Source organism: Nymphaea colorata, chromosome 7, assembly GCF_008831285.2.
Source record: "Nymphaea colorata isolate Beijing-Zhang1983 chromosome 7, ASM883128v2, whole genome shotgun sequence".
Lineage (NCBI taxonomy): Eukaryota > Viridiplantae > Streptophyta > Magnoliopsida > Nymphaeales > Nymphaeaceae > Nymphaea > Nymphaea colorata.
Window position 1 is genome coordinate 20,819,114 of NC_045144.1, and position 13,312 is coordinate 20,832,425.

The following is a 13,312-nucleotide window of genomic DNA, read 5'->3' on the forward strand; positions in this document are numbered from 1 at the left end:
TTCATGAAGGAACCATATGTCCAATCTGATAGTTTTCCATCATTCTTTCTGGAACCTGCAAATGTGGACGAGTTAATCATGGCCATCGGGTACAAGGATATACATGGAGTGAAATTACTGCGCTAATAGGGACCTTCAGCTCCAAGGAGATTATTGTTGATGACAATGATTTTAGGATTTCAGGACTAGCTTAGCGTTCCATGCAGGTTTAAGGAGTAGAATACCTGGGTTATGGGAAGAAAAGAAACCAAAAGAAAACTACTTCATAGCAGCAAGAAGAAATATCAGATTAAGAAGTTGCTGTGTACCGATTAGGATGAAGAAAATTTTTCCACAAGTTAAAGATTGGTTTTCTTTCTAAAAATATTCTCTGCGTTAATCTGTAGCTTGAAGGTATGACATGTTGGTGTATGGAACTTGATCCATACTGGACACTCATATGCAATACCGCGGATCCAACTGCGGCGGCCATCCTCTTACATACACTCATATGTAAGGGCATATATGTCTTTTTCTACAAATGTGGGTTTGCCCTAATCCTTATGTTAAGGGGATGACCGCCGCTTCTGTGTAGGTTGTTCTGTGTGTTCATCTGAGAGAGAATACAAGAGATCTGTGCGACCGTGGACGTATGAGATTATTGTTCCGAACCACGTAAATCGTTGTCTTCTTCCTTGTTGCTTCTAACCTCCTCTTGAGTGTGCGACCAAGTGTTGTTTTGTGTGTTGTTCCTAACATGACAGTGCTAAAATTTGCACTTTGTTACGGATTCCGGAACCTCCAAAATATCGTGAGGAAAATGATGATGGGGAAGTGCGAATACCACTTTGTGGAGGTCATGGCATGCCCTTCAGGTTCTCTTTCAGTTTCTCTTTATCTGGTGTCCGAGTTTCATACAAAAACACAAAAACATGCATATATTGATGCTTGTTCATACAGGTTGTTTGAATGGCGGTGGTCAGATCAAACCAAATAAAGGTCAGTCTGCAAAAGATGTTATCCAGTATTTAACAGCATGAATAACAACGATCATGGCCAGCTTATTTATATCGAAGTCCTGTCTTGCTAGTTTCACCTTCATAATCTAGATCCCTCCCAATCCGGTTGCATGATTTGATTTAAATTCATGATATGTCGTATACTATGGACCTATGTTCTGTATCCGATCTTTGATCCTTGATCTGGCATCAATAATCTTACCTTCAGTTTGGAATTGGATCTTTGGTCCACCTTTTATTCTGGATCTACACTTCCTATTCTAAATGTGAATTCCTTCGTCCAAATCCAATGTTTTGCGTATATCTCAAATAGAAATCCCAATTCAATGTTCTACGTGAATTTCAAATCCAAGTTGAATTTTCTACCCCATGTTATTTTATTTCTCTGGATCTTATTCTAAGTCTCCTCTTGTTCATATAGAGCCATTGTCCATGTGGATCGAAAGCTTAATCTGAAGGATTCAATTTTCCTGAGTGGGCCATATCCATGATCCAGTAAGCAACTCTCCATCAGGTCTTCATCCTAACCAAGATTTTCTTTACCTACCTTCAAAAAAATTCCTTTGGTCCAGATACATAATCCAATTTGAACCTCAATTCAGTTCTTGAGAGTCAAAACTTTTTGGATCTCAATTCTTAAAAATGAAGCTCTTTGGATCTTAATTCTCAACTTAAAAACTTTTATTGTGGAATCCTTGATCAAGGTCCGCCTCTCTCTCGATTTTTTTTTTGAACTTGGATCACTACTAAAGAAGGTCCAAAGTCCTAATGGAGGTCAACACCCCAATGCTCTTGAGTTCTTAATTCACAGTTCCAATACTTAGAAAAAACATCTAAATAAATCAATATTTTTTATCGCTAAATCCAACCTTTCCCATTATATTTGAGGCTCTTAATAGTGGAAGACTTGATTTACTTCGATGAATGAAACGAAAATCTCTAAACAATACGGCCAAATATAGCATTTATATAATTCATTTATGTACATTTTCAGCCACGTATAGGTTAAGCTCAAAGCCAATGTTGTTAAATGGGATGAATCGAAATGAGATGTCAAACCAATCATGACGCGAAGCATAAGATTGGGGTGTTGAAGCATAAGCTTCACATAAATCGTAAAATATATGATATTCACAAAAAATATTGGACATACGTGGAAGAAACTATTAAACTAATAATTATATCATAAGGAAAAACGATATAAAAGGTAACCCTATAAAAATCTTTTATTGTTAAAAGTAAGACGAATGTCTCGCCGAGGGTGAGTTAATATGTGGAGGCCACAATTATAAAGAAGATATTTGACCACTCATCTTCTTGCACTAGAACAGAAAAAAAATCAAAACATAAATAACCCACTTGTTTAGACAAGCAAATATCCACGAAAGCAAATGGACAGCTAGCGTACTGAATGAAATATCAAAGATCTAAAATACTGAACCACTAATGAATATTGCAATCTAGGCAACGAAATACATGTATTTTTAAATAGAAAGAAGCTCTTCGAGGCTGCAAAAATAAAGCTAATGTAGAACACACACACATATAAAGAGCTATTTTTAAGCTCAAGTGAACTGCAATATCTCTCTATCACTCATAGCAAGGATCTCTTAATATTTTTAAAAATGGAAAGAATGAGCTAAGAACTTGTTTTTGGGCCACCCTTATATAAATTAAAACTTTCTAAAAGGCTAAAAGTTTATTCCTGAACAGTCTCTTGCCCTTTTTTGTAACTATAAATATCCCGTTGGGGAGATATTTAAAGGCATCCAATGCCTTGCGTAAGAGTTAGTAACTAAGAGCATTCTTGGTCAAAACTCTGCAGATTTGATGTAATCTTTGCTAAGTTCTGCATTTTCGTTTTTTCCTTTAATTTCTTGCTTTCTTTGGTTTTGAATGTTTTTCTTTTTCTTTAATTTTTCTTGCATCTTAGATTTTGCTTGCATAGTTTTCTTTTTTTTTTCCCTGCTTATTCCTAACAAAGCTTAGTACTTTTATTTTTCCATGTATAGTTTCACTGCTTCCATACATTATAAATATTCTGCGTTAGCTTAGTTAATAAAATGATCAACCCTTTTGTTCAGTTCATTGACTGGCATCTCGCATTCTTTCTCTTCTTCTTTCACACCTTCCTCAGTCTGCAGCTTCTCCTCACCTTCATCTTTACTCACCTTCCAGTTGCCTTTCTCTTGGTTATTCTTGCTTCTCACTTTCATTAGTATCACCACAAACTTCTTAATCGCAGTCTTGCCTTCATAGAGGTGGATGGTTGCCTTTGTTGCCATGTCAGGGACCTTTTGCAAAACCTTGTTTCTCATCGACTGTGTTTGGCATTAATGGATCAGTAGAGCCGTACAATGAGTCCAGCCAGCCAGCTGGCTCAACTTGAGCTTGACTTGATTAAACTCAACTGGAGCTCGACTCAGTTTAACTGCATAGTGAATGTTGAACTATAATGAAAAAATAGTTGTAAGAAGCAATCCTACAAGCTAAATGAGTTAGAAGAAATGTGACAGGCTTAACAAAAATGTACTATATTGCATTTTAGGGTTTCCTTTATCATAAGTTAGCTGATGAATGCGCACATAAATTAAGTGGGCTCCTCATTCAAAATAATAGAGAACCATGTTGCACTTGTTGCTAAGAAACATCCATCTGACGTCAACCAATAGTTGTTAAGAAAAAGCGGAAGCAGGAGGATAAGGGGCCTTCAAGCATTATTTTGGGTGGTAGGGATGAACCAAGGCTCGATCGTTCTAGCGAGTAATGAGGGTGAAATTTCATCCTTTATTCAGTTATTTTATTCATCATTGACATTAAGATATAGATTAAAGAAGTTGTTTTCAGTAATCGTGCAAATGGTCACAATTTTTGGAAAATTTTTAATTCATCGACCTGCTTTTTGTCATAATTCTAAATACAGGCCTTGCATGTGCTAAAAACTGCCAACGAGATTGAAGAGACAAATCATGATACGTAATATGATCAGGGCAAGGAAAATAACACACTGTGCACTGCAGAAACATGTTGAAAATTCTTATCATGCCATTCTATATCCGATTACCGATAATGCATGAACCTAGAGAGACCAAGTGAGCGATGGATAGGGAAGAGAGAGACCCCTCCCTTCTCAGCTACTACTTTTTGTATGTGTTAGCCCAGCTGTAGTAGATGCCTGCGGCAAACCCAAATGCAGAGAGCTTCGCACCAAAGGTCTTCCTCTCCGATGCGATATCTATCCTGCCGCTCGATGGTTCTGTGGTCCTGTCTACAGTAATGCCTTTATCAAATGCTTTTTTCATGGGAATTACTGCTTTCGCTGATTTCTTCGTCTCACTCTTATCTCTCTCGCTCTCGCCACTATATTCATCATCTGTGCCCACCATGAAGTGCCGCTCCACTACCATGTTACGAAAACATAAAGCAAGTCTCTGCATTTAACTAGTGCTCTGTGCCTAAGTCATTTTGAGAGGGGAATCAAACCACCATTCACTATTTGACATATTCTATTACTATTTTGACCACAAAAAACAGCTCTTTTTCCTTTCCAATTCAATGTGCATGCTCTTATGCAGTCCTTATGTTTCTCATGGTAATTCAAGCTAGACATACCTGATCTTTTGAAGTACCCCATAATCTCCGCATTTCCAAATTAGAGGTTGCACTCACTATACCTTTAGGCAATGACTCAGTTCCACGAACAAGGCACTGAACCTGGCAATCCAACAGTATAAGTGCCCTACTAAATTTGAACATTTTTAAGCAAGTGTTTTTCCAGCGAAGTTTTCTGACTCTGCTAGTGTTTAGAACACCCTAAATAGAGCAGAAGTAGCCAGTCCTAAGCCTTGTAGTGGTGGAGAAAATGGAAAGAAGGGCCACAGCCCATTTGAGAAAAGTAAACCGTGCCCTACTTGGATCACGGCTTTGCCTAGCCACTCGCAAGCTACCGAGGTGAGTTAAAGAAAGGAGGAAAAGAGAAAAGGAAAAGAAAACATCTTTTGACTAAAGATGATCATAGCAATGCGTTTTTACATGTTCGGAAAAGGATCAATTCTGTGTGTTTTGTACGCATTGCACTTCTTTTTCCATAATTTCACATAGAAACTGATATCCAGTTCTCATATTTGGAGCTCTTATTTATTGTTTTGTTTTGGATCCAGATCCAAGGATCTGTCTGTTTTTAGTCTATAGTATACAAAAGTGTTTAGGCTTCATTTTGTAATTGAATATCAGTTTCAAGAAACCCTAATTGAATATCAGTCTATAGTATACAATAATTAGGGTTTACAACAATAGGACTAGCAGAGTCAGAAAACTTCGCTGGAAAAACACTTGTTTAAAAATGTTCAAATTTAGTAGGGCACTTATACTGTTGGATCGCCAGGTTCAGTGCCTTGTTCGTGGAACTGAGTCATTGCCTAAAGGTATAGTGAGTGCAACCTCTAATTTGGAAATGCGGAGATTATGGGGTACTTCAAAAGATCAGGTATGTCTAGCTTGAATTACCATGAGAAACATAAGGACTGCATAAGAGCATGCACATTGAATTGGAAAGGAAAAAGAGCTGTTTTTTGTGGTCAAAATAGTAATATAATATGTCAAATAGTGAATGGTGGTTTGATTCCCCTCTCAAAATGACTTAGGCACAGAGCACTAGTTAAATGCAGAGACTTGCTTTATGTTTTCGTAACATGGTAGTGGAGCTGCACTTTACTTTCACCAGATGGTTAAGTCAGCAAATCAGCATGAAAATTAAGCTATCATTTTGAATTTTCAGCTGACCAATAGAAGACAATAAATGCCTAAACTTCGTAGGTCTTAGTGATTCTAGAAGTTTCCATGGAAAAGAAGCCAATGAAATGATTTCCTAATGAAAACCATAAAGCATTTTCATTCTGCACAGAGGTCATATTTTATAACTTCATCCAGTCTTCAAAAGGTCCCATTGTTCGAGTCTTTCTGTTTCAAAGTGTAATATTTGCAGAATTTCTGTTCAACCTTCATTTGGGCATTTCAAACCCTATGAATTGCCTGTACTTTTATTGATGACCATGATATTTGCAAAATTTCTATTTGTCCTTTTGTTGGCCATTTAAGCGTTATAGATCGTGTACATTTTCATTGTTTACTGCTGTTTTCTCTTTCTGCATACCTGTTCATGTGCTTTTGTTTCAAACTGAGCGTAAGATCCATTCCATTTAGATGAAAAGAAGGGAACACTCTAAGAAAAGTTTGTTGGCAAGTGCTGTTGGTATAAGGCAGAAGAAAAATGTCGATCACATTGTTAAGAAGGTTTACTTTATATCTTCTCTTTTGATTTCAGCTCTTATTTCAACAATTCAGAAGGTAGTTTCGAACATTAATTTCTAACATTAATCTTACACCTTGAATTTCAGTTTCCTCCAAATAACTTTACAATAATGCTCTTTCATTATGATGGTTTTGTCGATCAATGGAGGGATCTGCAATGGAGTGACAATGTATTGCATGTCTCTGCAGTCAACCAAACCAAGTGGTGATGACTCTGATCTAAGTAGCTCAATGATAACAAAATCAGCCTTTGTGTTGTTCCATATTATTATTAGGGTGTAGTGATCCTTTTATAACGTGACTGGAATGTTCCAATCTACTCTCATGTCACATCTCCTTTAATTCTGTCCTTATTGGAAAGTTAAATGAAAATGATGCCCCTATTCATTTTTTAGTTGTCCATAGCCTTGTGTTAGCTTATGTCTTCGACTTAGGTAAAGTAATAATTTTTTGCTTTGGTTGTGGTACAGGTGGTTTGCTAACCGGTTCTTGCACCCAGATGTAGTTGATGAATACAATTATATTTTCCTCTGGGATGAGGACCTTGGAGTTGAACATTTTGATCCTGTGAAGTATGTTTCCTCTTAACATTCTTAAACTTTACTTGCCATTCTTCTGAATCCTCATCTTTATATTCTGCATGAAAATAAGTTATGCAAAGACACATAAGCTACATAAGGTCATATGTTGGTGGTGGTATATATCATCTGGACCAAGAACACTCGCCTTGGGTGCTTAACTGCCGTAGGTGGGTTTAAAGTTTTAATTACATGAGGTGATTTAGAAATGGATCAACTATATGCAAGAGTATTTTTTAAGCAGGTACCAATTGTGCATGTAAATGTTTGCTGTCTGTCTTCGTTTGAGTTCACGTCCTATAATTGTTAGGTATGAAATGCAGATAGTTTTGTGGATACTGTCACTTCTCCATCAGAAATTTAATATAATGTTTGCAAGTCTTGTGTCCGACTTATTAAATATTTCAGGAAACATCAATAATTGTGATTTCATAAAATGACATATTCTAAAAGTTCTCATTCGGTATAATTTTACTCCTTAGTGTGTTGTTTATTTGTTGAGAGTACTCTATTGAGAGTAGGAAAGTCCCTGTCAGACATTTACCAAACTAACCAAAATTTTGCTATTCAGTCTTTTCAAAATTGATCTTAAACTTGTATGACATGGAAAGATATTTATAAAATTTGGCAGTTGAAAGTTAATAGATTTGTTTTTTTATATACTTGAAGACTAAATTAATGTCTCCTGGAAATCTGGCAGTTATTTGTCTATCGTGGAAGAAGAAGGGCTGGAGATATCTCAGCCAGCACTAGATTCTTCTTTGTCAGAGGTGCATCATCGAATTACTGTGCGTGTGAAGAAGTCGATTACAGGTAATCTAAAAATACACTCTTGGGGATTGCTAAGTAATCACTAGCATAGCAATTGATACCTGTTTATATTTGAGCATATTATTTCAAAGCTAATTTTTGTATTTCAGAAGGACATACAAGCATCGTGGTAATGGAAGATGCTACTGGAACAGCACCGCTCCACCATGTACTGGGTATGACTTTTTACCTGAATATTTAGATTTTGTTGGAATATAGTATTAAATGCTTCTTTATTTTCCATTTCTACCTTGAGATAAGTTCACATTGTGTTTTATTTTCCTATTCTTCTTGGAGCATGATATCACTGAATAAGTGTCTAGTCCTCCCTACTTGATTAGACAAATGATGTCAGAAAGTAGCTATACTAAAGTGACTTGATCATCTTAAAATTGTGTCCTACTCCTGTTTTTCAATTATACATTATTTATAGTCGTTGTCAAACACATTGAATCAAATAACAGCATCCATCTTTCATCTTAGTTTTTCTCCAATGTCACTGAATTCAAGGAAGCACAAATTTTCCTTCACAGTAACTTATTAAAAATCAATTGGCCAGTTGAAAAACGCAATAATACAATTTATCAAACATTTAAAACTTTACTTTGGGTAAAAATTCAGAGACTACTGAAGAACAAGGGTGATCACTAACTGTACATTTTACTCCAGACTCTTGCATTCCTAACTTCATCCAACAACATAAATCTTTTTCATCTCATAATGCAGTTGGGTGGAGATGATGGCACCTGTGTTCTCAAGAGTTGCCTGGCGTTGTGCGTGGTACATGATCCAGGTATGGCATTTGCAGTTGTAAGGTTCTTATCTTGGTCTGTGCTCTACAGAAGGCTGTTAAGAGCGATTATAGAAGTTTTTCTGCATTTCTCCTAGTTTCTTTACGGGAGCAGCACCGTGTTCCCTCTTCAACAATTAAATGCACCTGGGTCTAGCTTTTCTCTTGTGGTTGATTCTCTTTGTTTATGCCAATCAAGCATGGGAAATTGTTTTGTCTACTTGATGACGTTTTAATTTTGTTTGAAAGCTAAATGCTAGCATTGGAAATGTTGCAAGAACTGTCTTTAGTTTGTCCTAGGACTCTGAACAGAAGAAACTGGTTCAACCATGAAGGGCCGAGGAGTTATGTGTTTCTTGTAATCTTTTCTGTTTCTTTTGCTTGTTTGCTGCTTGGTTACCTCTTCTCACCTGGTTTCTATTATTTCACTTGAATTTCTCTCGAGGATTTGCCTTTCCTTCAAAAGGAAATATGTAAAAGCAATATAAATTGGTTAGTTAGCTAGTTCCCATGCATGAGGTTAATTATTTTGCTCATCTGTGATTTGAGCACATGAAGTACTTTGGCCTGTTTCTCAAGTCTGTTATCAGTTAGTGTTATTTTCAACAGTTTTACCACTGTTCTAGTCTTAAAAACAGTGAAAAGTACCTGGGACATGTGGAAAACCAGTGTGCAGAAACGTTGATGTCTTCCATGATTATCCTGACTGATGAATTGGGTGTTGGGGCTTGATGATTTCACTAGTGGCAAAATTTGGCAGTTGTCATATTTCTTGTACTTGAACAATCTGTGAAAAGGAGAAATTTCCTTTCTTTTGGTCCACGGGAAGATGAAAATGGTTGCTTTTTCTTCTTCATTTTCCTTTTCTAGGATATAAAAAATGATAGGTGATTCCTTGTGTGGCCTTCTGTAATTCTTCTATTTGTGACGAAGAATCTAGGTTTAAACAGGTCTAGTTAGGGAAGCTGCCATGCGTAATTGTGCTTTGTGGTTCATGATGAATTTCTTTTATGACGTAACTGAATTGCACATTATTGTATCTGATGTTGGTGGTTTCAAGAGTAAGATTTGCTTACAGTTGCATAGCTATGTGCATATCCTGAGGTGGCAAATGTTGCATCTTAAATTCTTAATGTGATTCTGCAGAGTGACTTAATTCATGCTTGGGGCCTGGACATGAAGCTTGGTTACTGTGCGCAGGTTTAGATTTGTCACCATCTCTTCTTTAGCTTTTCTTTTTTCCTCTTTTTTGCAGGAACTGTAATCTAAAGCATGCTTTCATGTAGGGGGACCGGAGCATAAATGTTGGGGTTGTTGGCAGTGAATATGTAGCTCATCTTGGCATACCTACACTTGGCGGCTTTGATGAAAATAGGGTAAGAAAATGGCCTGCATTATTGAACCACAGTATTACAGCCCTTGCATTTAAGAAACAGCTAACTATCATAGCCTTGAACTGGCTACAAACAATTGATTTTCCAACTGTTAACTTACTCACAACTGCCATGGATGGAGAGGAGGTGGTAAGAGGAGAATTGTTAAAGGGTGTCAAGGTGAAGTCCTTGGATCAAGTCTGAACGTTGCCACTCTTTATCCTGAGGTTTTGGATGTCTTGTCCTCGTAAAGCATGGTGGTCAGAACTCACTTAAGCCTGTTAGGGAGTCAGACATTAAGTGGTCTGTCCGTTGAGGGTTCATCATCAGCTACTCTACTACCGCTACTACTACTGCTAATTATAACATAATAATAAACAATTTTTTGTCAGTTGTCAATTTTCATCAATGTTCTTTCTTTTCTTTTCCAAGTTAAACAGGGTCGAGAGGTCTCCCTTATGAACCGTGAAAGGGGAGAGGTTGGTCTCTGTTAGCAAATGCCCACACCCCTCATAATGTTGTAAGATCTCCTGCTTTTTCCTCTTTTCTGAACTTGGCTGTTGATTCTTCAGGTCAGAAAGCAGTCTTACAATGAACTGGAGATCTTTCAGGAGAGATGGGAAAAAGCAGTAAAGGATGACACTTGCTGGAACGATCCATATCCACAGACCACAAACAGAAGCAGGGCCTTCTAGCAACTATACAAAATTGTTTTCCATAATGTATAATGTATGTATATTGTAATTTATTCTTTTGCATTAATGTCAGTGAACTCTCTCTCTCTCATTAGAAAAAGTGCGAGGGTGAGAGACGTAGTTGCAGTAGCTTAGCCTGTTTGAGCCTCCCTCAAGCACCGAAATCTTTCACTTGGTGGCGTTTGATAGCCGTGAAAAAAGTTTCTAGGTGGGCTTTCTGAAAAGAATTTTTACAAAAAAAGTCATAATTAAATTTGTCAACTGAAATTAGATTCTTGGTTGTTTGAGTCGGCATTTTGATTTCAATAGAATGCTGCGAGTAAAATTGATGGAAACAGGATGACATTGATCTGTGCAAGTAAATGTAACTAATTTGCAACTGTCATTATTTGGGAACCACTAATTGCACATTTTTAGGATGATGAAGCTTCTTAAGTTGTTACTATTTTTTGTTGGTATTTCTAACGATCTTTATTTTTTTATTTTTTACATTTTTCCGAAATGAAAATCAAAATTTTGAGCATTCCAATTATAAAGGGACTTGCGTTGAATTTAATTTACACTTATATTGAGTCCTTCTGAAGAGATAATTTGACTCCAACAATGAACTTGAGAGCCTAACTACAAGTTTCTGAAAAAAAAAATGCACAAATTAAATTTTATGGACCTCATGTGTATATAGTCCTAAAATTTTTAACTCTATAGCTGCCAACCAGATGGATGCCCGTTGATTTTTTGTTTTTATTTTTTTTCTTCTCCTAACACCATCTTTACCTTGCTGCCACCGGCAGCCCTGTGAGAGAAGGGGGAGCCTATCGGGCCCTCTCCCTGCCGTTTCCAGCAGGCTCGTGGGGCTCTGCCGGGCGGTGCTAAAGGGATGGCCGCTGACCGTCGGAGGGGGAGGGAAGGGGGGAAGGGAAACAGATAAAAAGAAAGAGTCGATAAAATGGGGAATATATAACAAAATTTGAGAACAAGACGTCCTTTACATACAAAAGCAATCCGCAAAAACAAAAGCAAAAAGATGAAATATACAATACAATGCACAGTGAGAAGAAAGGTGTGAATAAAGAGGAAGGAAGGAGCGGCACCCTCATCTAGCCACAGACAGACCACGGCGCCTTAACCGAATGGCAAACTGGACATCCCCTGCACAAGACGAGCCACATAATCTGACGAAGATAAGGTGTCCCTGAAGACCTTGTTGTTGCGCTCCTCCCAAATGCGCCACCAAGCTGAAATGAGCCACGACCTTCAAGCACGACCCTAGGAAGCAGACAAGTGGGGGGAATGACAAAAGAGGAACATAAGACACATATAGAAAGAAAGAGGACGAGGGGTTGGGGAGGAGTGAAGTGGGCTCAGGTTTGATGTCTTTAATAGCCTGGATGATTCTTTTCAAAGTCTAGTATGCAAGAGTCTAATAGCTACCTACATTGAAAACAAGTAGCTAGTAGACCAGACTTTGATGAGAACCATTTGGACAGTAGATCCCAAGAACAGCAGATGGCAGATATTAATTTACAAATATATAAACCAAACTATTTTTTAAGAGCCCAAAATACCTTTCGAAGGAGGAAGAAAGAGGAGGAAAACAAATGAGTTTACATAAACAATACTCTTGTCTCCTTTGAGAGATATTATCAAGTTCTTGAAAAAAAAAAAAAAACTTCTTGGCTTATATGGTACTGTCTTTTCTCATTGAAATCAGTAGCCAACTCACTGGAATCAATAGCCAAAATGATCCTTATTATTAACTTCATGGGAACATGCGTGCAATATAAATAGGAGGATTAATGGATAAATGTTTAATTTTTCAGTAGAGTAACATTAACAAAAATGTGATCATACCATACAAAAAAAATTCTTTTGTTTTTACACGCTTCAGGGAGGAACTGTACAACAGAAGTTCCTTCACTGGGTCGAAGAGGTTGGAGTCACTTGAAGGGAAGCCGGCTTCGTTCAAAATGAGAAGGTCGCTTCTCAAATGATGTAGTTCGCTTCATAAACGGTTTTTTAATATTTTTTCCTTCTTTTATCTTCATTTTTCTCGATGTGTTCTGTATTTTTCTTCAGTTGTACAAATGTGATTATGTTATTACAAATATACGCTTACTTATTCATTAACATTTATCTTACTTTCTGCTCATTTTCATGCATAATAACTTAATTCAAAATATGAAAAACTTCACACAATTCTTACACAATTATCAATATCCAAAATATTGCTAAATTATTAATTTATAAAATAACTATATTAGTGCTGTTACTCTTTGTTACAGCAAAGTCATTAAGCGAGGCTTAAGGTTAGGTATATTTTTAAGTTATCAATTAAATTTCCAAAACATAATATTCCGGGTCTTTATTTGTTATCCAATGAAAAACCTTACGTTTGTTTTTAACAATATCAGAAAGTTAGATGTATTCTTCGTTATCGTCAAACCCTGTCAGTCGGTATTATTAACCAGAAACTCTCAGATACTGGATACAAAATAGGTTTGGATCAGGGAACCTACCATCTAGATCCAACCCATTAGTAGACCTTCTTAAATACCCACCAAAAAAGAAAAATCTTTGAAGGTACATGATATAATCTGAACGGCACATAGTAGGCGTATATCTACAAACACTAGCACACACAGATACCCCAAGGGGTGGTAGCGCACTGGGCGGCAAGGTGGTCATGCTCCTCTAACGGCTTGGTTTGAGTCCTTGGAGCAACCACTGTCACGTCCCAGCGCGCGCCACTTCCTGGCCC

At 37.1% G+C, this 13,312-nt stretch overlaps 1 protein-coding gene across 1 annotated transcript; it reads left to right on the top strand.

Annotated features, from left to right (window-relative positions):
- Positions 1 to 5,140: 5,140 nt before the first annotated feature.
- Positions 5,141 to 10,762, top strand: LOC116257254 (uncharacterized). The gene is made up of 10 exons (XM_050078616.1): positions 5,141 to 5,484; positions 6,201 to 6,290; positions 6,395 to 6,513; positions 6,779 to 6,880; positions 7,587 to 7,715; positions 7,804 to 7,872; positions 8,423 to 8,489; positions 9,633 to 9,686; positions 9,773 to 10,338; positions 10,432 to 10,762. The coding sequence occupies exons 1-9, from the start codon at positions 5,341 to 5,343 to the stop codon at positions 10,061 to 10,063; spliced, it is 1,065 nt and encodes a 354-aa protein (XP_049934573.1). The 5' UTR covers positions 5,141 to 5,340; the 3' UTR covers positions 10,064 to 10,338; positions 10,432 to 10,762.
- Positions 10,763 to 13,312: the final 2,550 nt, after the last annotated feature.

What these genes read in the sequence shown, in the direction of transcription:
- LOC116257254 (XM_050078616.1), top strand. Translation starts at nt 5,341, where the DNA reads ATGTTCAAATTTAGTAGGGCACTTATACTGTTGGATCGCCAGGTTCAG. An exon ending in GGGGTACTTCAAAAGATCAG is followed by an intron (nt 5,485 to 6,200) that starts GTATGTCTAGCT and finishes CATTCCATTTAG; the next exon opens with ATGAAAAGAAGGGAACACTC. An exon ending in GTGCGTGGTACATGATCCAG is followed by an intron (nt 8,490 to 9,632) that starts GTATGGCATTTG and finishes GTGATTCTGCAG; the next exon opens with AGTGACTTAATTCATGCTTG.